This window comes from Siphateles boraxobius, unplaced genomic scaffold, assembly GCF_051911475.1.
Source record: "Siphateles boraxobius isolate OS27281-9 unplaced genomic scaffold, OSU_SipBor_1 7, whole genome shotgun sequence".
NCBI lineage: Eukaryota > Metazoa > Chordata > Actinopteri > Cypriniformes > Leuciscidae > Siphateles > Siphateles boraxobius.
The window spans coordinates 37,207,132-37,231,225 of record NW_027509197.1 but is presented as its reverse complement, the minus strand read 5'-3'; the positions used below and the strand labels follow the sequence as shown (position 1 = coordinate 37,231,225).

The 24,094-nt window shown below is 37.0% G+C and overlaps 1 protein-coding gene across 1 annotated transcript in view; it reads left to right on the top strand.

The window, feature by feature from the left end:
* Positions 1–11,800, top strand: part of scn1laa (sodium channel, voltage-gated, type I-like, alpha) — a 71,525-nt gene extending 59,725 nt beyond the window's left edge. Inside the window, exons 18-27 of the mRNA XM_077215861.1 lie at positions 542–671; positions 934–1,088; positions 1,421–1,594; positions 3,119–3,241; positions 6,583–6,858; positions 7,287–7,340; positions 7,434–7,571; positions 7,718–7,822; positions 8,048–8,318; positions 10,492–11,800. Coding sequence (XP_077071976.1) covers positions 542–671; positions 934–1,088; positions 1,421–1,594; positions 3,119–3,241; positions 6,583–6,858; positions 7,287–7,340; positions 7,434–7,571; positions 7,718–7,822; positions 8,048–8,318; positions 10,492–11,651 — 2,586 coding nt within the window. The 3' untranslated portion in view covers positions 11,652–11,800. The remainder of the gene's footprint in view (positions 1–541; positions 672–933; positions 1,089–1,420; positions 1,595–3,118; positions 3,242–6,582; positions 6,859–7,286; positions 7,341–7,433; positions 7,572–7,717; positions 7,823–8,047; positions 8,319–10,491) is intronic.
* Positions 11,801–24,094: the final 12,294 nt, after the last annotated feature.

Below are 24,094 nucleotides of genomic sequence, written 5' to 3'. Positions count from 1 at the left end.
ATTAGGCCTTCAGAAAGGTAACATGATTTCTACAAATATCCACTTTACAATAATCAATTAGATTTTTTTTTAAATTGTCATCAGCTATTCATTGTTAAAATGCTTAGCAAGTGAGTGATAACGAGAAGACAAAAACGAGAGACATAATGTACTATATAAACCATTCAGAACAGACCTACTATGAGCTCAGAGATTAAGTGATTGTATGCGTGTCTAGTCAATGTGATTTCAACTTCAAGTTTCAATGTTTGAATATTTTTCATTAAACTTTAAATGTATAGTATAGTGTACTATGATTTATCTTAGAGCTTAGTTCATGGCTTAAATGTTTTGGAAAAGCCTATGAACTAGTCTATGTACTAGATAAAGGGTTTTATCCAAGGCATCACACTAAGAAAATCTTACTTCTCAGGCTTGGCTCAGTGACTCAGCTGAAATGACTGACTTTAGAAACCGTGTGCACATGTATCATCTCCTCTGCGGTTGCTATAGTAATCTGTGATGTGTGTGTGTGTGTGTGTGTGTGTGTGTGCTCTTGCAGCTGTCTGATGTGGCTCCCAGCTCTTCAGAGGGCAGCACGGTGGACCTCAGACATGTGGTTAAAGAAGGAGAAGATGCTTTGGACTTTGAACTTGAGGAATCTACAGAACCAGAAGCTTGTTTCACAACAGGTGATTCAATTAATAGTTTGTTCACTATATTGAGAATGTTGTAAAATGTGTTCTTCAGCCTTCAACTCTTACATTTACAAAAAAGTGAATTTTTTTTTTTTAAGTTATAATTTTTTAATAGCAGTCGGTCTCAAATAGAAATTTTTATTGGCATTTTCAAAAAGCAGGCTCATTTAGAGACCTACATTTCTTTTTTTTTTTTTTTTTTACTCTTTGGTTCAAGATTTTGAAATTTGAAAAAGTTATTCGATTTGGTTTTCAGGGTGTGTCAGAAAGTTCCGGTGCTGCCAGGTGGATGCTGAAAAGGGCATGTGGAAGAAATGGTGGCTGCTGAGACAGACATGCTATAACATTGTGGAGCACAGCTGGTTTGAGACCTTCATCGTCTTCATGATTCTGCTTAGCAGTGGCGCTCTGGTAAGGGGAAATACATTTGCTTGTTTGTGAGACTTGGCTCGATTTCAATAGTTTGACATATACATGTTGCTAAACTAATGACAACAATCTCAGAAGTAGAATAATACAGAGCACATTTTTGATTAGCAGTTTTATTTCTATTTTTTATAAATACTTTTTTGTATTGAATACATTTTATGCTCATTTATAATCAACATTTTTCTCATCTCATTTTGTCCACTATCTTGGATGGATTTTTTTTCCCCCACTCAGCTTGTTGCCATGTATTCTAGTTTAATTCTAATTCTTTATTTCCTTACATCAAATTTTAACATCTTGCATATGTTTTTCAGGCTTTTGAGGACATTTACCTTGAAACAAGAAAAAACGTAAAGACCATACTGGAATTTGCTGATAAAGTTTTCACCTACATCTTCATTCTTGAGATGCTGCTGAAATGGGTCGCATATGGATTTGCAAAATACTTCACCAATCTTTGGTGCTGGCTGGATTTTGTTATTGTTGATGTAGGTTCAGCTTTTGAATTAATATGATATCAAACTCAAATAATGAAAATTCTGCAATCATTCTTTCACCCTCATGTCATTTTAAATCTGTATGACTGACTTTCTCCCATGGACCAGAATGCTCTTCTTCATAATGTGTTATTTTAGTGATATATATATATATATATATACATATAATTTCAATATAATTTTAAAGTTTTAGTCATTTTATTGTGTTTTTGTCATTTTTATTAGAATTTTAAAAAATATGTCTATATAGTTTTTATTTATTTTTTTAATTTCAGTTTTGGTTAATTTAGTACATCGTTAAACTAAATGAAAATGACAAATGTTGTTTTGGCAACTAGCTGAAATAAAACCAGTTTAAGATTTTAAAGTACATTTTAAATTATATTTTGTAATAAATAAACGCTGGAAAAGGGCACAGCGGACATTCTGCCTGACCTGAACTCCTTTAATGTTTCACAGAAGTCATACAGGTTTGGAATGACATGAGGATAAGTACATCATGATATAATATTCATTTTAAACTAATCTTAATTTATTTTACACCTTTTTATTTATTTTCAACATAATGACAAAATAAAAGAAACTGGGGGATTCACTAAACCGTTGTGCCAATTCTGTTTCAAAAATCACCTACAATCCACTTTAATCATTTGTTAAATGCACTGTATTAGTATTTAGTACAATGAGTATTTTAATTAAGTCATTGTCATTCTTTTCTTACTGCAAACATGCTAATTTTGGTTTATACTAGGTCACAGTTTTATTAGTTTTTTTACTTAACACATGCAGTCTTTTTCAATTTTGTACTGAAAAGGAGCAGACATGGTTATTTTTGCGGCTGACCTTATTGCATTATGCATTTGGAGTTTCCCTTTCAGAAGCAAAAATTATGGGAGGAGAGTATTTAAATGAATCATGGAAGGTGTGCGCTAGTCGATTTACTGGTATTTGCGCCATTATTTAACATCCAAAAAAAACTAATTTGCTCTTCATCAGTAGATCACACGCAGAACTCTCCACTCCCAACTTTTTTAGAATTGTGCTCTCTCGCTAATTTGCCCTGTTTAGTAAATCTGGCCCTATTACTCTCTGCGCTATGCAGATCACATTTATCTCAGATTTTGTCTGCGAGTTTGCAGCATTACCTGATTTGCATGAGTCCTTTAGTGAATTGGGTGCTAAAACAACGCAGACAGCTAGTGCAAATCAACAACTTCAAATATTTTTTTAGTAAATTCCCCCCAGTGGATATAAAAGATACCATTAGCAAGAGAGCATCAGTGAACTGTGTGTGAGCTGAGAATGAGCGTCTTGAAATTATCGTTTTTGTGTGTGTTATGCATGTGGGTGCTTGTGACTTAGAGTTCATGCTGTTTGACTGGGTGAGCAAACTGGTCATTTGTACAATTGAAAGGCCATATTTCCCATAAGAAACCACAGGGAGGTAGAGATCAGAGCCGGAAGAAATGTAATCGTGCCTGCTTTTCTCCTAATTACCTCTGTTTATGTGTGTAGGTGTCTCTGATCAGCCTGGTGGCCAACGCCCTGCAGTATTCAGACCTGGGCCCCATCAAAAGTCTCCGAACACTGAGAGCCTTCCGACCTCTCCGAGCTCTCTCGCGCTTTGAGGGAATGAGGGTAAAAAATCTCTTAATGTGGCCTTTGTTGTTTAACTGATAATATAGAGGACTTCGTTCAATCAAAGGCTATGTTCACCCTGTCAGTTTTGGGGATTGACAACCGCATTTACTTACAGTTGTGAGTCTCTAAATGTCCCGTTCAAACAGAAACTTACAGTTACATCTCGAATAACTGTCTTGGTATGAACGTGCAACGAGAGTCAAGCACGTATTTTCTTACCATTAATCATAGCAAAAGTGATCAACGTAATATCCAAGATGACAATGTCCATAAAACTGAAAAGTTTTATGACTTCTTAGCCGATAAGAATGCAATTGAGCCACATTCATCCATCGAATCCTTTTTTACCGACAACAGCTTTTATATCTGGGTGGAGAGCGGTCCATTTGAGTCACGCATAAAACTCTGGTGGAGAACAGCGACTGGATCTAAAACCTTTAAATGACACACGGTTCATCTCTCTGTCACAGTAAGTTACACACGAAAACCGCTATCCAGTCTGCTGTGCAGAATTCTAACCCCCTCCAGATTATTACCCCCAAAGTCCCCAGTATAGGTAGGTTTGGATTAGGCAACCAGGTAACGGCCTTAATGAGCGGGGTAATAATTTGGCAAGGAGTTAAAATGTGGCCAAAGAAAGGCTGATTGACATTACCTGAATTCATTAAAAATGTTTGTCATCTTTTGGGCTTTTCACACTGAAAATTGTTAATCCAGTGTCATTCTGGGTTATTTTGCTCACCACCTAGATATAAAAGATGCTGTCAGTTAATGAAGATTTGATGGATGAACTCGCGACTCAGTTGGACTCGTTACATCAAAAGTAATAAGACTGTTCAGTTTTATGGACTTCACCATCATGGATATTACTATGGTCACTGTCACTATGATGACTAGCAAAAGAATACAGGGTTGACTCCCATTGCACACTCATACAGACATTATTCGAGAATTTGAACATTTGTAAATTCAGGTGACTGATTTTTATTTTTACAAAATTTGAAAACCCTGATTTGACAGTATGCAGCCTTTTTTGATAATGTCTTATAATGTTTTTGGATTTGTCACAGAATAAATTCAGTTTGGTGAATGGAAAATGAATGAAAACATAAATAACATAAATACAGCATTTGAACATTTTTGCGACTTTTCTGGCAAAATGCATAAATATTTAAAGAGCCAAGCTCATGATTGGTTGTCTGTTGCACTTTAGTTTAAGTTGACAACATCCTTTAAAAATTAAAACTAGTGCGACAATTCCTTTTCAGTAGTTTTGGGTTGATAAGAGGTGATGTACAGTATCTGAATGAAGTCCTCTTGAGCAGATCAGCTCATTAAAGTCAACATGAAACTGATAAAGGACAACCAGTATTATTGATTTTCCCCAAACCGTCTTTTTTTTTTAGGAAACTGCAGGGCGTTTGTAAATTTATGAAAAGCTAATAATTATTAAAATATTAAAATATAATATTAAAATAAGTAAATCATTTAAAAATAGAAATCAAATATTTTATTTAGTTTCGTGTATTACATTTATGCATAATATCCAAAGCGACTTGCATTTAATGTCAAACAAACCCATTGTTCGTGTCCATTAACCGGCATCAGAGAAACCACAAACATGCTGAAATATTAAATGATGGAAAAAGTTCTGCTTTAGTATAATGTGCACATAATCCTTTCCAATAAGACCATAAACATGCTTCAAGTAAATGGAATTTAATTGGATTTTATGTTGACCTTAAGAGCGTAGAGATAAATGTGTTTCTTTTGTACAGTGAATCATCACTGTGGCTTTTTCCTCATCCTCTGACCGTTCCAGCTAAACATGTGTCACAGCATGAGTCCCCAATAATCCTGATCAATAAGCACAAGACTCACATCAACATGCTTACCATCTGTTTAAGCTCCCCATTTTAGACGATGCAGATAAAAAGGTGAATTTATCACTGAGATGATTGTCAAACAGTGACCTAACTGACTTTTCTCTAAGCTTGGTTTCTATTACACTGCACCCCAGAGGAATAAAGTGGAGATTTTTGTGATTTTTCAGTAAAAGGTGCTTAGAAAGTGGGAAAAATTGATAGACATTACCTCATCTTCAAAAAGCTGAACACAGTGTGTTTTATGAGGCTGCCGGGAGCTTGAAACCACTGAAAATCAAGAGACATTTACAATCCAGACTCTCAATAATGTTCCTATGCAGTTCATAGTAATATTAATTAATACATTGCTTTGTTTGATTTTAAGGACATTTTTGTTGGTTCGCCACTATGGATACAATGTAAAATCTGCTGTAATGTGTCAGATGGGGTCGGTACTGAGATATAATCCCGTGTCTTGTCACCATTTGTGGTGTTTTACTAAACCATTACAAGCTGTGAATTGCAAGCAATGATAGGGAGCATTGACGTGCAGCTTTATGTAATAAGGAGGTCGATAGTGCTGCTATTGACCAAACGCTTGCGTACGCTTTCCACATAAATGTGATGTTGCGATGGCTTCCCCTCACGTGGCGATCACTGATCTCTCCTCTCCACTCTGTGCTCTGTGTGTATCGACAGTGTCTAGAAATACACCATGCATATCCGGTTGTGTTATTGCTGCTGAGCGCCTTTAACATGTGCTTTTATTTCTTTTTGTGTTTGTTCGTTTACAGTTAACAAATACTGTGGCTTCACGGTACTTCCTAAAGGTCATACTTTTTCATGCCAAACTGTCAGGGTTGTGCGTCGTTCAGAATTGAATATAGAGGCATTTAAATTGCATCTCGGAGCCGATTGTTGAATTCTGAACTTTGCACAACCCTTCGAACTGCAAAACCAAACCAGTGAGTGCACAGATTGATGTCCAATGATAACTTTCCCTCTCCATTCCTCTTTCTTGTTTCCCAGATTCTCCCCTCTTGTTTTTTTTTTCTTGTTTTTTTAATTGCCGGTAATAATAATGTTCTCCTGCTGTTGTTACTGCTAACCATTAAGCATTGGGAAGTTTCTTATTACACTTGTGTGTTTTCCTCTCTTTGCCAAATCTGAGTCAACAGAATTAAAACAGGATGCACTTTGTTTTACAGGTGAATCAGGCCTGTAATAGAGCTGGGTAATATGGCTAAAAAAAGTTACATGTCGATTGTATCTCGATGTGTATGTGAAATGGCTTAAAAGCAGGCTGCTTTTATTTCAGTCAGAGGAATAATCATTTCACCCAGCAGCCATTATATTTAAGTAGATTCAAAACATTGAATGTAAAATACAGTACGCTGTCAAACAAAGTGCTTCCATGATTATTGCATCATATTCATAACACTTTGTAAGTTTGTGATGTTTCTGTGGACACAGGTGGTTGTGAACGCTCTTCTGGGTGCCATCCCTTCCATCATGAACGTTCTGCTGGTCTGTCTCATCTTCTGGCTCATTTTTAGCATTGTGGGCGTCAACTTCTTTGCCGGAAAGTTTTATGAATGTGTAAATTCTACCACGGACAAGCGCATGCCTTCCACAGATGTCCATAACAAGACCGAATGTACAAGTTATGGCATAAATGAAACTCGCTGGAAAAATCTGAAGATTAACTTTGACAATGTAGGAAATGGATACCTGGCCCTGCTACAAGTGGTAAGGATGCCCTCAATAGCTGGTAGTGAGAAAATATGACATAGATTTGATTGATTTATTTATTTTAAATCTAGAACAGGAAAAAAGTAGAATTATGTATATGTTCCATCATCAAAATTGGCTACAGTTGGTGAATCTTGTGATATCATTTTTATTTATTTGTTTGTTTGTTTGTTTGTTTGTTTGTTATCAGTACTGTAATGCATCCAGAAGTTTTAAACCTTTTTTTGGTGATTTTATAACATAAATTAAAGACAAATTATACCATGTTGTTTAAGTACTTTCACAATTAATTTAAATAAGTAAGAATTATGTTTATTATTTTTTAAAGTAAAAAAATAATTGAAAATAATGTTATAATGCAAAAAATAAATAAATAATGGTCCTAAAAATTCAAAAGTAATCTGTTAATTTTTCATTTTGTCAAGGCCACATTTAAAGGGTGGATGCCCATTATGTATGCAGCGGTAGACTCTCGTAAAGTAAGTAATTAATTGCTTCAATGATATATATAATTTATTTTATTTTATTTATTTTAGATTAACTCAATTGTGAAACTTTCTCCATGTCTGCAGGTGTATGAGCAGCCAGAGTATGAGGTGAATCTGTATATGTACCTCTATTTTGTCATCTTCATCATCCTTGGAGCTTTTTTCACATTAAATCTCTTCATTGGCGTGATCATTGACAACTTCAATCAGCAGAAGAAAAAGATAAGTATTTATTGGCTTAAGCTTCTTCTGATCGTATCTTGATTTGAGACTTCAGAGATTTCTTCTAAGGCTAGTTTGTTGTCTACTGGATGCCCTACACAGACGACTCTTTACATGCAAAGTCACTTTCTGTGTTCTGTTTTTACTTTGGAGGTCAGGATATTTTCATGACAGAAGAGCAGAAGAAATATTACAATGCTATGAAGAAGCTTGGCTCAAAGAAGCCTCAAAAGCCTATTCCAAGGCCAAAAGTAAGCATTCCTGTAAAAGAATAGCTCCTCTAAAAATTGCATTCTTGTCATCATGACCCTCCAGGACTGTATTATCATCTCTTATAAATCCAAAAGCTGCTTTTAAGTAAATGATGACGAGATGTTCATTTTTGGGTGATCAATCCCTAAACCATCTTTTCTTGTTTGTAAATGTCTTTGAATAAAACTAACATCTCTTCCTGTACATCTTCTCATTTATTCCAGAACAAGATTCAAGGACTCGTCTTTGACCTTGTAACCAATCAGGCCTTTGACATTTTCATTATGGTCCTTATTTGGCTCAACATGGTCACTATGATGGTGGAGACAGACAGTCAGACCAAAGAAATGGGCAATGTGCTGTACTGGATCAATGTTGCCTTCATTGTGCTCTTCACCAGCGAATGTGTGCTAAAGATGATCTCGCTACGGCATCACTTCTTCACCATTGGCTGGAACGTATTTGACTTTATCGTTGTCGTCCTGTCTATTGTAGGTAAGATTTGCAGCATGACCCTTTACTATGATCTGCCCGACTTGGATAATTGTTTTATCCGTCCCTCCAGTTTTTTCCCCTCTGAAACACAATGCAAAATCAACAAAATTTCTTTTTTTTTAAATCCTGCATAAGTCAACATTTCACCGCAAAATAATCGCAAAAAGCGAAATACTGCTTATAAGTTGACACATTAGCATGATAAAGAAACAGGGTTTGAAATTATCTTTTTTATCTACCAGCCAATTTGGCCACAAAAATTTTAAGTTACCAGCCATTCATAACTTCTAGCCAAAAGAAAATAGTAATGAACCAGATTAACTACGTCACAGCATGTGTGTGTATGTATGTATGTATATACAGTATATATAAAATAAAATTTGGATTTCATACATTAATTTCTTATTCAAACAAAATCATGTCATCCAGGAATCTCCTCCCTTCATCTTTCACCCTCATCACCAAAAAAGTGTTTTAGTTGGACAGATCAATACAGTACAAAGAACATGTAGGATGTTGGAAAATAGTAATGTCTTTTCTGGTAACCAAATGTTTTTAAATCTTCGCTATTGCTTCAATGCGAATGAACAAGCGTGCCGTTATTTGTTGCTTAGTAACATGCATGTACAAGTAAGCCAGATATGCGCAGATTCTGCGCAATACACTGTATTTAGTATATCATGATGACTCACGAGTTGAGTATTTGCGCTAAATTTTTGCAGATTTGGCTTACACGAACTTCCCCAGCAAAGTGAGTAAACATAATAACACGCCAAATTGGCTAGTGATTTGACAGCGTTACCCGCCACAGTTGATTTTTACCTGCATTTGCCGGATGTTAATTTCAAACCCTGTAAAGAATCATGATTGAAATATAAATTAATGAGTGAATGAATTAAAGACCATTTTTCCATGTCTAAGACAAGACTATGACGAGACGACACCAGGGTCATTAAACAATAAATAAGACTATATCAACATGCAATATTGTTGATGAAAAAAGACAAGACTAAAATGTAGTTCAAAAATAAGAACTTTACCAAAAAAAGTGAAACAAAATATTATAGACTGCTCTACAAGCCTTCATGCTTGCGGTGGCCAGATGCCAGATTTCAAGAGCTGAAATCCACCAATCAGAGCTTTTCTGTTACTAGGATCCATTTTCTTCCCAGTGTTTTACTTAATCTGTGCAATCTGGGAACCGTATACTCTCTCTCTCTCTCTACACTGCGCAAGAAGCGCAGATGATCTGAAAACAGACGGAGACCTAAATCGCATTCTGTCTGTCTGTAGGTACTACATTTGAATTACTTTACGTCCGCTAAAAAAGTATGTTCTATATAGGATGAATATGGGTAGTATGAATGAAATTCAGACATACTATATCTGGCATGTTGTTTCTGTCACATGACCTACTAGCATCAGTTGCGCCACTTCACTGCCATTCGTAAATCCTGTCATATGGCCTCACGGGATAGTACTGTAAAGTGTCCATCGAGTACGCACTTCAGAATCTCAGCAGAAGTAGTGGGTTATTCGGGTGCTTTTCAGCTACTGTTTTTCGAAAACTATGTATTCGTACATACTACTTTGTTGGCGTATTGTTTTTTGCATACTATATAGTAGGGAAGTATTTTTCTTTATCTATTTTGTATGCAGCGAGGCAAATATCCAAAAATATAAGCAAGTAAGCTGGAGAGTAGTGATTTCCATTTGAGATCTTTTGCTTAAATGAAAGTGTCATTCAGTTGGTCTATGTTCTGAGCCGCTTGCGGTATTTACTGCAACTAAATCTGCCATCAAACATTCTGTAATGAACTGTAATAAATCCAAACATGAATTGGATTTCTATATCCGACTATATTGTTTGTGGTAGTGGTTGCTGAATAAATGCACAAAATTTATTCAGACACCTTGCTATCCTAACTTGCATAAAATAACTATAGTGTCCTGCACCCACTAGTAAAAAAAAATCAAAAATTACATATGGTGTCTCTCACAGTCACAAAATAAGTGTGATTATCAATTTAACCATTATGCTGCATGATGAAAATGTGACTTTGACTGAAAAAAGTTTTCTTTGACTAAAATTAGACTAAAATGCCAAGACATTTAGTTGATTAAAACAAAACAAAAATGAGAAATTAACACTATTTGTCTCTTGTCATTGCAGGCATGTCACTGGCAGAAGTCATTAAGAAGTACTTTGTCTCGCCGACCTTGTTCCGTGTTATTCGCCTCGCCCGGATCGGCCGCGTACTACGTCTTATCCGAGGCGCCAAGGGGATACGGACCCTTCTGTTTGCGCTAATGATGTCACTTCCTGCCCTTTTTAACATCGGACTTTTGCTCTTCCTCGTCATGTTCATCTACGCCATCTTCGGCATGTCCAACTTTGCCTACGTCAAAAAGTCGTCCGGCATCGACGACATGTTCAACTTTGAGACGTTTGGCAACAGCATGTTGTGTTTGTTTCAGATCACCACCTCGGCAGGTTGGGATGGCCTTCTGGCACCCCTGCTAAATACCGAACCAGACTGTGAACGGGAAAAAAACAACTGTGGGAACCCATCCATCGGCATTTTCTTCTTCGTCAGCTACATCATCATATGCTTCCTGATAGTGGTGAACATGTACATTGCCGTGATCCTGGAGAACTTCAGCGTGGCCACCGAGGAGAGCGCCGAGCCTTTGAGCGAAGATGACTTTAACAGGTTTTACGAGGTTTGGGAAAAGTTCGACCCGAAAGCCACGCAGTTCATGGAGTACCGCAAGTTGTCGGACTTTGCGAATTCGCTGGATCCTCCTCTGCGAATACCCAAACCCAACCGACTGCAGCTGATCTCCATGGATTTGCCGATGGTGAGCGGCGAACGCATCCACTGTCTAGATATATTGTTTGCTTTCACCAAACGTGTTCTCGGAGAAGGTGGCGAGATGGACCTCCTCCGCGGACAAATGGAAGACCGATTCATGGCCTCCAACCCATCCAAGTCTTCTTACGAGCCTATAACCACAACTTTGCGCAGGAAACATGAAGAGATGTCCGCTGCAATCATCCAGAGAGCCTTCAGGACCCATTTGGTTCGACATAGTATGAAGAAAGTTCGTAATATCCGCAGAGAGAGCAAGCAACAAAATGGGAAGGTGCCGAGCAAAGAGTCCGTGGACAATGAAAAGTGCAACGATACCACCGCTTCAAAAGACTCGAATGCAACGCTCGCTACATCCAATCAGCGATCAGATGATAGTCTGGCACAGAACAAAAACAAATACGAAAAGGACAAGCATGAAAAGGAAGTGGAGTACAAAGGTAACCGAGTGAAGAAGTAGAGTAGAGTAGCTACTCTGAACTTTTCTTTGACACGAATAATTGTTTACAACTTCAAGTTATTTGTCAGGGTCAGGTGACCTTGTCTCTTTGATGTGGATGTCTATGCCATACTGCCTGAGCATACTTGAACATAGTGCCTATTCTGGAGCTGTGATTAACATTAGTTAGGCAGTGAAGCTGCTACACCTAACATGTTTCACTCGCTGGTTAACGGCGATGTAACAAATCTTGTTGAAAATTCAGTTTTGTCTCATGATCTGTTACGTTTAGTTTGACTTTGTGTTCTTCAGCAGCTTTGTGCTTCACCCAGTGTCTTTGCATTTAAAGGTGAAGTATGTAATTTCTGTCCCACAAGCGGCACCAAACCTTAATAGCAAAGCCTAAAATGTTTGATAAATAAGTTATATATATATATATATATATATATATATTTCAACATTGATAATAAGAATAATAATGTTTCTTGAGCAGCAAATCAGCATATTACAATGATTTACGAAGGATCATGTGATAAGACTGGAGTATTGAAGACTTTGATCACAGGAATAAATTACATTTTAAAATATATTCACATAGAAAACAGCTATTTGAAATTGTAATACTAGAGCACAATATCACTGTTTTTACAGTATTTTTTAATCAAATAATTGCAGCCTTGTATGATCAGAACAGACTTCTTTCAAAAATACAAATCTTACAGACCCAAAAATTTTGAATGTAAGTGTTTATATAACGTATACTATTTGATACTGTATATATTTTGATTATTATTTAATGGTGTAATTTGTCATAATATATGATTTGATTTCACCATTACATAAATTTATCATTACAAATATTATAGTAATGATTGTAAAATTTAAACTATCAGTTAATTTTATATTTCCAGCAAAATAAAAACAAATATACTGCAAATATTTAATATCACCCAGCCCTATATTAAGTGCTGCAGGGATGACAGAAAAACCTGCAAGACTAATTCGACAGTGGTTTCCTCGAGATTTTCCTATCAGTTCTTATAATGGGACTGTTAAATTTATGAGTAAAATATGGTCTGTGGTAAACATAACTTGACAATACTTGGAGGTTTTGTTCTATAGCGTAAACTAGACACACATTTTTTCTAATTAGTAACTACTTCAGTTAAGAGCGGATGGGGTGTGAGTGTGCGCAGTTTATGTTGTAGAACAAAACGTCCAAGTATCGTAGTATCGTCAAGTATCGTAAAGTGACTGTTTACACGACACCGTTTTCAGCTAAAAATGGAAAACTTTTTACGTGTTTTGGCCGTACATTTACACAACAACAACGATTTGGGGGCCTAAAAATCTTTTGAAAACATGTTTTTAAAGTGCAAGCTTTTAAAATGATATCGTTATCGTCCCCATGTAACGCGCGAGCTTGTGAAAACTCATGCATTGAGTATTAAGTGTTCAGTCTATAGGCATGTAGTGTTTCTTTACATCGCCACCGACTGGCCTGGTAGCAAAATACAGCGTTTTTTTTTTTTTTTTTGTCGTTCTCGCGGATCATTGTGTTTGCAGATCGTTTTGACAATGTTGACGTTTGTACGTGAAAAAAGCAAAGTAAAAAACTTTTTTCAGTACACAGTTTTTATGTAAATGTACCATTTGTTTACTCATAAACTGAAAAACCTCAGGAAACTCTCAAGGGAACCACTGGCGTATTAGTCTTCTGGGTCATACCTGCACCACTCTATTTACTAGAAAAATGTTGTCCCATCTGCTCCAAACAGGCCATTGATTGTGCATGGTTCAGTTTCTCTACTTTAGCAGTTAGTCACTGTTGTAACTACTACACAGTTATGGGAGCAAAAAGCATCTTTCTTCATCTAATATAGCACTAGTGAAGGGTGTGCTGCTATTGTCAAGATGTCACGCACACTTGCAAACTTCTAGTGATTCATGCACCTGCTGATCAACTTCCACTGAAATGAACGGGAATGTTTGGTGCTCCTTATTGCTGCAGAAATGACACGCTTCCATTTATTCAATGATTTTTGTTTTTTACTAGAAGTTTGCATTTACTCATGTTTGTTTTTGTTTTTAAGCGAATGTGCAATTTGTTTGTCCTATGTTACTTGAGACAGAGTTGATGTATTTCCACAACTGTTGCCGTCAGTACAGGTGTAATTATAGTTGCATGAAATCTCACCTGTAAGCGTACAAGTTCCCAACTTTTCAGTATTTCAGAATGGCTCAGTGCCTCTCAGGTCTCTCTTCAACACGCTAGAAAGCCATTCGCACACGTGCCTTTCCTTACGCCTGCCTCGGTTCAGAGCTTGTAGCAAACACTTTCCATAAAACCTCAAGACTTCTATCACATACTGAACTGTGAAACCTGTCTGATTTCAGCCTTTCCTGTTCCTGTCTCACTGATATTGCACTTGAAACCGCTTAAATGAACTGTTTAGAGATATATGCCCACCCTCTTCACTTCTGCATTTTTGTATATGAAGTCAGATTTGGTCAGGTAGTTAGTTGTTCTAGACCGCGTCGTAAGCCAAAACTTCATCTTAAAGCATTCTCGTCTTTGCATTTTTAAAAATTTCTCTCAAAAATGGTCCTTCATATGTGTAAATATTTTGTAGGAATATGCAATGTTATATAATTAAAAATTATGAATTATAATCTATATAGGGAATGTGAAAGGTGTAAAGTAAAAGGATATGCATCATAAAAACTCAAATAAAATAACAAAATTATGATTAAGTTATATGGGAAATATAATCATTTTGATTGTTCAGGCTGAAATATGACATTTTTATTTGTATTATGCATTTTATTTATATATATATAACATGAGAAATACTGTATTTATGTGCACTGTTTTTGTTTACTGCATATTTCACCTATGAAGGAGTGATTGATTCTAGTTTTATATTTCTGTTATCAATGTTTATTTGACATGCATCTCAATGACTGAAGACTGACGGGATAGCGTGTATTTGTTTACATTTTTATAGTTCTGAACATTATCATTACATTTCTTTTCATGTAAGAGACTCGTATGTTCCACATAAACACCGTAACTGCTCCATGTGAATGTGACATGTATTGAGAAAATGAAGTCTAGGTATATTACGAATTTATATGAAACAAATATCAAAATAGCATACAACATAAATCAATAGCTTTTATATGCATCATGCTTGTAGTCTGTGAGTCAAACTGCATGCGAGGGTTCTTTAAGCTAAAAGAATAAACTCATCACATACCTCAGACCTCCTACAACTCTTGTGTATTTTTCCTATTTTTGTTTTATGAAATTTGGTGTGAACTATTAAGCACCATTGTGACTATTGTGATTTTTTTTATGTCTACTTTGTTCCCTAAAGACTAGAATTTTGCATTCCTTGCTTCGTTTTTCATCGTTGACTGAGGGTATATTTACACAACAACGATGTACTTAAAACGAAAACGTTTTCCCTTAGAATTTTTCGCATACTGAAGACAATGTTGTCAAAACAATCCGTTCACACGGGTCTGCGGAACCGCCTAAAAACGCTGTATTACGCATGCCAGGCCAGTAGTTTCCATTTTTACGGCCCTAACTAAAAACAGAAACTTTTTTATGCGTTTTGGCCATTCATTTACACAACAGTGTTTTGGGGTCCTGAAAACGCAAACTTTTAAAAGTAAGTCTCTGAAATCGATACTGTTATCGTCTCTGTATAAACTACAAAAACACAAATTTGTGTAAACGGTGACGTCATGCACGTGTATGACATGTTCAGTCTATATGCGCATAGTGCTACTTACAAAGTGACATCACCAACTACTGCCCTGGCAGGAGAATATAGCAATTTTAACTGTTTACGCAGATCCACATGAACTTTTTGGTTTTTAGTACATTGTTGTCATGTAAATGTATCCTAAAATTATGAAAAATTTATGTTAATTAAAAGAAAGCTAAAATTGAAAAATGTAAATTAAACGAAAATTGTATATGTTAATGTCAATTTGAAGCACTAAAATTATTAACTGCCATAAATGAAAACCTAAATGAAATAAACTGAAATAAAAATAAATGAAACCCTAAAAGCCATTTTTAAATAAAAATAGAAAAATGACAAAAGCACATATTAAAATAACTAAAAAATATAACTATATTAATTTTTTGGGAGGCGTGGTTCAACGAGGTCTGCAACGGGACAGAGAGGCAGGAGACGAGCGGTGTGTAAGTAGGTTAAGTGCAAATGACAAACACCTGTGTCTTGTTCAGTGAGAATCTCTTTCGGGATCCCCAGTCAGGCGATTAAACGAAACAGTGCATCCACTATGCATTTTGTGGAAATGTTGCGGAGTGCAACTGCCTCAGGGTATCGTGTTGCATGACAAGACTAATACAAAGCGATGCCCCCATGCAGATCGTTCTAACGGCCCGATGAGGTCCATTCCAGCTCTCTCGAAGGGGATCTGCATGAGAGGACCTAAACACGTTCTCGTGAATGCCCGGCCAAAAAATTCGTGTCATTTAGTGTCGCTGCTTGTCCCAAATGTCCTGCCATGGCATTACAGTGAGCCGCCTGGAAAAGCATTTCCCGAAGGCTTTTTGGTACTAACAGTTGAGTTGTATCCTGCTTTGTCTATCTTTTAAAATTGCAAAATAAGGAAAGGAAACCGACCGATCTGGTTGGAGAAGCTGTCCGTCGATGGCACGGACCTGTTCAAATTAAATTTTTAATGTCTCATCCTGGGACTGTTCCAGGGGAAAATCATCCCTCTCTGTGAGGGTTAGCCTCTCAACAGCGCTCTGTTCCCCTGGATCCACACATAAATGCCCCAATAACTGACTTAAAGCGGGCCAATTTGTCCCCAAAATTAGCGCATGTCTGAGGTGCGGGCTAACTGCAACCTCCACACTATGCTTTTGCCCCCGAAATTGAATAACAGCTGACATTAAGGGATAATTCACCACATCCCCCGTGCACCTTAACCATGCGGCTCTTATCCAATGCCTCTGGTTGTACCAGGCTTTGATTGATGGAGGTTTGGTTGCATCCTGAATCCACCAAAGCCGGATAGGTACCTGTCTTAATACTCACGGGTTCTTGGTACAACCCAGCTTGATCTGGGGCAGCCTGTGGGACGTCATCCTGGATCAGTGTCCCGACCTCCATCATCGGACACCGATCCACAAAGTGTCCTGGGTCCTCACAACGCAAACAGGCCAGCCCAGACTTCCCCGCCGCCCTAATGGCAGGAGATGGGTCAAGGAATTGGCATGGAGAGAACGGAGGAACCGGAGCTGAGGTTGGACTCGGGCTCGTCCGTCTGGGCTGACCACGAGACGGGAACTGCCTCTCGGGTTCTTGGTGCAGGAACGGGCCTATATGAAGAGGAAGAGAGAAAGGGAAGGGGGAGAGAGAGAGACAGAAACTAGAGTTTCGCCGACCCCGGGGCACGCCACTATCTGGTCCTCCGCCAGTTGGATGGCCTGGTCCAGCGTCGTCGGGCGGTGGCACTGGACCCTTTGCACTGTCTTCTTTGGCAGCCGCGCTCCAGCTGCTCCAGCACCACTTTGACAATAATTTGTTTGACGTCACTTCCCTTGGCCATCAGCCATCTGCGGCAGGCGTTATGGAGCGTCCAAATGACGAACCTGACGGGGATTGCATGATAGCAACGGCGGATCTTCTTCCTCCTGGGTTTCGGCACCAGTGTGATGACTTCAGAGTGAGGGAGGAAGAAGATGGGGTCAGCTGACTGAGACTGGTGCATTTTATTAAAGTAATTCCAAGAAATCACAAAAAAAATGTTGCGCTCTGCATGCGCACATAACAATAAATCAACTCTTTCACTGCAGCACTTGGGTTTACAGTCCACAGTTCTCAGACACACACACAAAGTCCCAGTCCAGTCTCTTTCTTTCTCTGTATCCATTTCATGGTGGCTTTTTTCCTGTCTCTCCATGCCAATTACTGAAACAAGACACAGGTGTTTGTCATTTGCACTTGACCTACTTACACACGCTCCTGCCTCTCTCTCCCGTTGCAGACCTCGCTGAACCATGCCCCCCTCCCTACAAACATGAAAACTAAAAATAAAAATAAAGGCGGGCATACACTGTGTGAACTTCGTCCGATTTTGAGATGAATTCTGACTTGTGCGACTCTTTTTCGGGTCGGGACGATTTTCAGCTTTGTCGTGTGTCGTTTGTCGTGCCGTGTTGGTGCAGTGTACAGGGAGAGAGGAGAGGCGATCAACCTCTCCCGATCCGCAATCGGATGGTCGGATGAATTTCTGGCATGTCAGAAATTTTGGTCGCTCCTCATGACTACGTATATCGCACAGTTGAAGCAGAGCTACGAACCGATTGCCCTAAACTCAGTGTTTTTTCCCTCACTGCGCCTGTGCGAAAACAGATTTTAACCATTTCAATCTGCAGAAAAGAAAAAAAAAACGAACAGAGTTCTTTAAGTTCTCTCTTTAAGTTCTTTATTTCAAACTAGCTACAAATTACTGTTGCTTACCTCAAATTACTGTTGCTTACCTCAAATTACTGTTGCTTACCTCCAGTTTGTCCAGTTATTACCCACGTCTTCCAGGCTGTGATGTAGCACCGTGCCTCTTTTATTAATTTGTCAAACAATGTTTTTGAAATAAACCTGTTTTTAATTTTCATTGATGACCAATTATTGCAGTGTTCGGACATATTATAGACTGTTAATATAATGATATGCCTATAATTCATTGTAATCGACCTAAATGTTAAGATAATTTTCAATGAGGATCCTCATTGAAAATTGTCTAAAACATTTAGAGATTACAATGAATTATAGGCATATAATTATATTATTATTTTATTATTACTCGAGGAGTAGGCTAAGCTTCTATGTAATATTCGACGTTCGAACCGTACAGTGTGAGCACATAAATCCTGAGCTTTGGCTTTACATCGCATGCGATTTACTCGTTCAGTGTGAGTAGGTAGCCTACCTTGCTGAAATCGCACAGACATCGCACTGTGTATGCCCGCCTTAATTCAAAATATTAATTAATACTAAAATAAAAGCTAAACAATGCACAACTTTTGAGTATGTGTATTTTGAGTATTTGAGTAAGTGAAGTGTGTTATTTATGAGACACCAAAAATACACACACTCACACAAAGGTTTGAAATAATTAAGATTTTTTAATTTAACTTTTTGCATCACAGGAATAAATTTCAAAATATTACTTTTACTCAAAAGAGTTTTCAAATGTGTGGAAAAACTGTAAAAATCAAGTTTAAAAAGTCTCGACTCTTCTCACATTAACATTTTGAATCTTCTTGGCAACAGTGCCGTTTGCTAAGTGATGATTCCTCTAAATGTGTTCACATTTTACAGCATCTACGTATGTCTGTTCGTAAACACAGAGTAATGTTTCTCAGGGAGAGAGAGATGTTTTATGGTCTCGAGTGACTGTCCGCTCTAATTAGGAGCACATTAGAGCTCCTGTAACTTCAGTCCTGTCCATTTCAACTCCACCACAATCAACATTAGCCGAGATCCACTTCCGCAGAACACCACCGTTTCTCTGCTAATGAGCTTTTATGTGAAACTGCTTCTTTTTGTTTTCCTCAGAGCTTTTGTCTGTGAGCAGCATGTATCTGACTGCACATATAACCATCTAATGCTTCTGTTTGATTTGCAGGCTGAGTAGCAAATTTTATATTTTGGTTTTCTTGATTGGATCATGTCAGATTTGTATATATATATATATATATATATATATATATATATATATATATATATATATACAGGTGCTGGTCATATAATTAGAATATCATCCAAAAGTTGATTTATTTCAGTAATTCCATTCAAAAAGTGAAATTTGGATAGTATATTCATTCATTACACACAGACTGATATATTTCAAGTGTTCATTCCTTTTAATTTTGATGATTATAACTGACAACTAATGAAAACCCCAAAATCAGTATCTCAGAAAATTAGAATATTGTGAAAAGGTTCAATATTGAAGACACCTGGTGCCACACTCTAATCAGCTAATTAACTCAAAACACCTGCAAAGGCCTTTAAATGGTCTCTCAGTCTAGTTCTGTAGGCTACACAATCATGGGGAAGACTGCTGACTTGACAGCTGTCCAAAAGACGACCATTGACATCTTGCACAAGGAGGGCAAGACACAAAAGGTCATTGTTAAAGAGGCTGGCTGTTCACAGAGCTCTGTGTCCAATCACATTAATAGAGAGGCGAAGGGAAGGAAAAGATGTGGTAGAAAAAAAGTGTACAAGCAATAGGGATAACCGCACCCTGGAAAGGATTGTGAAACAAATCCCATTCAAAAATGTGGGGGAGATTCACAAAGAGTGGACTGCAGCTGGAGTCAGTGCTTCAAGAGCCACCACGAACATACGTATGCAAGACATGGGTTTCAGCTGTCGCATTCCTTGTGTCAAGCCACTCTTGAACAAGACACAGCGTCAGAAGCGTCTCGCCTGGGCTAAAGACAAAAAGGACTGGACTGCTGCTGAGTGGTCCAAAGTTATGTTATCTGATGAAAGTAAATTTTGCATTTCCTTTGGAAATCAAGGTCGCAGAGTCTGGAGGAAGAGAGGAGATGCACAGAATCCACGTTGCTTGAAGTCCAGTGTAAAGTTTCCACAGTCAGTGATGGTTTGGGGTGCCATGTCATATGCTAGTGTTGGTCCACTGTGTTTTCTGAGGTCCAAGGTCAACGCAGCCGTCAACCAGGAAGTTTTAGAGCACTTCATGCTTCCTGATGCTGACCGACTTTATGGAGATGCAGATTTCATTTTCCAACAGGACTTGGCACCTGCACACAGTGCCAAAGCTACCAGTACCTGGTTTAAGGACCATGGTATTCCTGTTCTTAATTGGCCAGCAAACTCTCCTGACCTTAACCCTATAGAAAATCTATAGGGTATTGTGAAGAGGAAGATGCGATACGCCAGACCCAACAATGCAGAAGAGCTGAAGGCCACTATCAGAGCAACCTGGGCTCTCATAACACCTGAGCAGTGCCACAGACTGATCGACTCCATGCCATGCCGCAATGCTGCAGTAATTCAGGCAAAAGGAGCCCCAAAATATATTTTTTGTTTTCTTGATTGAATCATGTCAGATTAATAATTATTATAAAATAAATAATAATTGTATATTTATTAATAAATGAACAAATATAATAGCCTATTTATTAAGATTATAAATAAAAAATATGTATTAATAAAAACCATAATAAAAATATAATAATAATAATAATTATTATTATTATTAATCTGACATGATCCAATCAGGAAAACAAAAAAATAATAATAATAATAATAATAATAATAATAATAATAATAATATTTAAAGAAAAGTCCCAGAATCATGATTATATATATATATATATATATATATATATATATATATATATATATATATATATATATATATATATATATATATATATATATATATATATATATATATATATATATATATATATAAAAAAAAAATTTAAACTTCAAAAAATTTATTTTAATGCAGGATTCATTAGCCAACACAAATATTGAAGAGTACATTTAGGCAAAAAATACATTCAAATTGACCATCAAGACAATCTATTGCTCAGAAGCTTCCAGATGAATCTATTAATATTTGATTAATTATTAATATGAGATCTGGGATGAGCTTTTATTTGAAGATGACTCAATCCCCAAGCCTAGCATAAAGGAATAAAGATCTTGCCATTTTCTGGTTATTCAATAAAACTCCCTCAGTGTTCTCGTTTTTCACCACACCCGGTTATTATCGTGTCATTTGTGGTGTTTATTTCCGTTTTCCACTAATGGTCATTTTAGATAATGCAGAATAATTCAGTTAGATTCACATACTGCTCTCATTTGAACCCATCAGTAAGACAATAACTAAATAATTTAAGAAAAACACAATTAAGCATGTCCCAAATCCCAGACGTTTCCTCATAAGACACTTCCACTCAGGCTCTGAAATGACCCGCACACAGATGGTGTAGTGGGTCGAGTCAGTATATTTGCAGAAGCTAATGGCTTCTGTAATAGCCTCGTGATTGGCCCGTAACCAGGAAGCTCTGGTCCCAGAAGTGATGCTGCAGTTTCTCTTGCGCTGTTGCTTAGTAACGCAACATCACGTACGTTTATGTAGTTACAGTGTTTGCAAGGCAGAACTGCGCTCTATTCCTTCAGTGTTTCTGGTTAGGGCTTGTTCTAAATCTCTAAAACTATTAGTGTATGTCAAGCAAACTTTAGGTTGTCAATCATTTCAGTTTGAGCTGTGCTATGAAATTTGGTTTGTAAACATTTACTTTTTAAGAAAATGTTTGAAAAGTTTTGAAAATCCCCTGTGAACTTCTATTTTTAGAATGCTCATCTCATCATAATAATGTATTGTGTTTGATCTTCTTTCTTACATTTATTTGCATAATGAATCATAATTGGTTTTGTCTTCCTTGTACACGTGGAAAAGTTGACTAATAATATGATACAGTATATTATAATATATACCAATATAATCTATATGAATATAGGTCTACTAATAGTATAATTTTAAAAGTAATTTTTTTTATGTTTTTGAAAGAAGTATCTTTTGCTCACCAAGGCTGCATTTATATAATTAAAAATACATTAAAAACAGTAATATTGTGAAATAATATTACAATTAAAATAACTTTTCTATGTGAATATATTTTTTAAAGGGGCTATATGTAAGACATGTCACGTATTAATTGCTTTTTGCATTGCTAATGTGTGAACAGCTTGTAATGAAACTTAAAAACGAGACCTTCCCAAATTCCTAGGTTATCTATGAAAGCCTGTATTGATTTGTATGTGAAGGACTCGAGACAGTTTCGCCGGCAAAATCCAATGTATTTGACGTTCACGCTCCCGAGAGCCTCTCTTCCGTTATGACACATGGAATTAATGCTTATACAATGTTCAGGATAATGACGAAAAGAGCCATTCTGTATTGTAATGTCAATGTGTCATGCAAAGAAAACCTTAGTTGAAACTACAGTCTCACATAGCCAGATCTATATAGTCTATAGTCTCAAATATACTTAAAAATCAAACTATCAAGAAGTAACACAACAGTGTAGTTTGAATAACCTCATCTGTCGTCATGATGCCGGTGAATCGCACAGCTGGTTCAAACATCCACATCTCTATGATCAGATGCTTTTTGAACTCCTGTTTTCTCACCGCTGACGTTTGTGTTGTGTTTATTTTTTTATTACGGAAAGTTCACAGCACATATTTACATATTCATCGAAATGTCGCTCTCATCCGTGTTGATGTTGTCTGGATGTTTGTTAACAGCATATCACTGCTTCTTCTTACTACTTTTTTTATTTCTGAGCAAAGAATGAAAAGGAACTTTGCTGTGAGTATATCAGTGCATTAAATCACTTTCAGTCTCTTGTATGTTACGTGTGCACAGGTGTGAGCGATAAGCTGCTGCAGTTCACTTAACGGCCACCGGTGTCGCTAATAACAAGGGTTTCTGAATTCTACATGAGGCCCCTTTAAAATGTAATTTATTTCTGTGATGCAAAGCTGAATTTTCAGTATCATTACTCCAAGTCTATTACTGATGTTGTGGGGCAGTTAAATTGAACAGCACTGAATTGAAAATGCAAAAGAAATGTATTTATTTACAAGATGAGAAGGGTTCGACACACACATGCAATGTCACGAGATAATAGCGTAGCATGAACCTGTTTAAAATGTTCCTTATTAAATTCCGAACATACAAAGTGTTGGTTCTAAAGCATAACACCTAAACTTACCTAGAACGTATTCATGTATTTACTGCAGAAAATGCTAACATAGTTGACATATGTAAAACATTTAGTGACGCTTGAAGTGTTCAGCAAACAGACAAACTGCAGTTGCAAAGTTGCTCAGAAAGCAGACTGATGCTTATGACTGATGCATGTCAATCCTAGACATTAAAGATTTATTGAACATATTCAATTATCCATTTAAATACTTATTGTCGCTTTTATTTATTAAAAGGCCTATGAAACTCTTTGATACACTTACAATGTGTCATGTGGACGCCACCAGATTTATTGATCAGGATAACTACAGGAAAACCACAATACATCAAGACACATCCAGCAAATGGAGCCGAGAGGAGCCTCTAACCACCAGACTTACTGTCAGAAGGTTTGAGAATGTTCTTTAAGTAGCTGTTGTAAATGTCTAAGAGCACTCATATGCTATTGATCAGAGCCAGGGCTGTCTGAGTAATTGTATATATTGGCGTAAACGTGTTAAAGGTCATGAAAGTGCAACATCTTCACCAGCAGCTAACCTTCTCACTCTTCTTCCATCCACATATTTTATGTGAATTTTGGAGTAGCTATCGCATAAAAATAGGATGGAAACGTAGCCTACTATACGTTATGAAAAAAAAGTCACAGG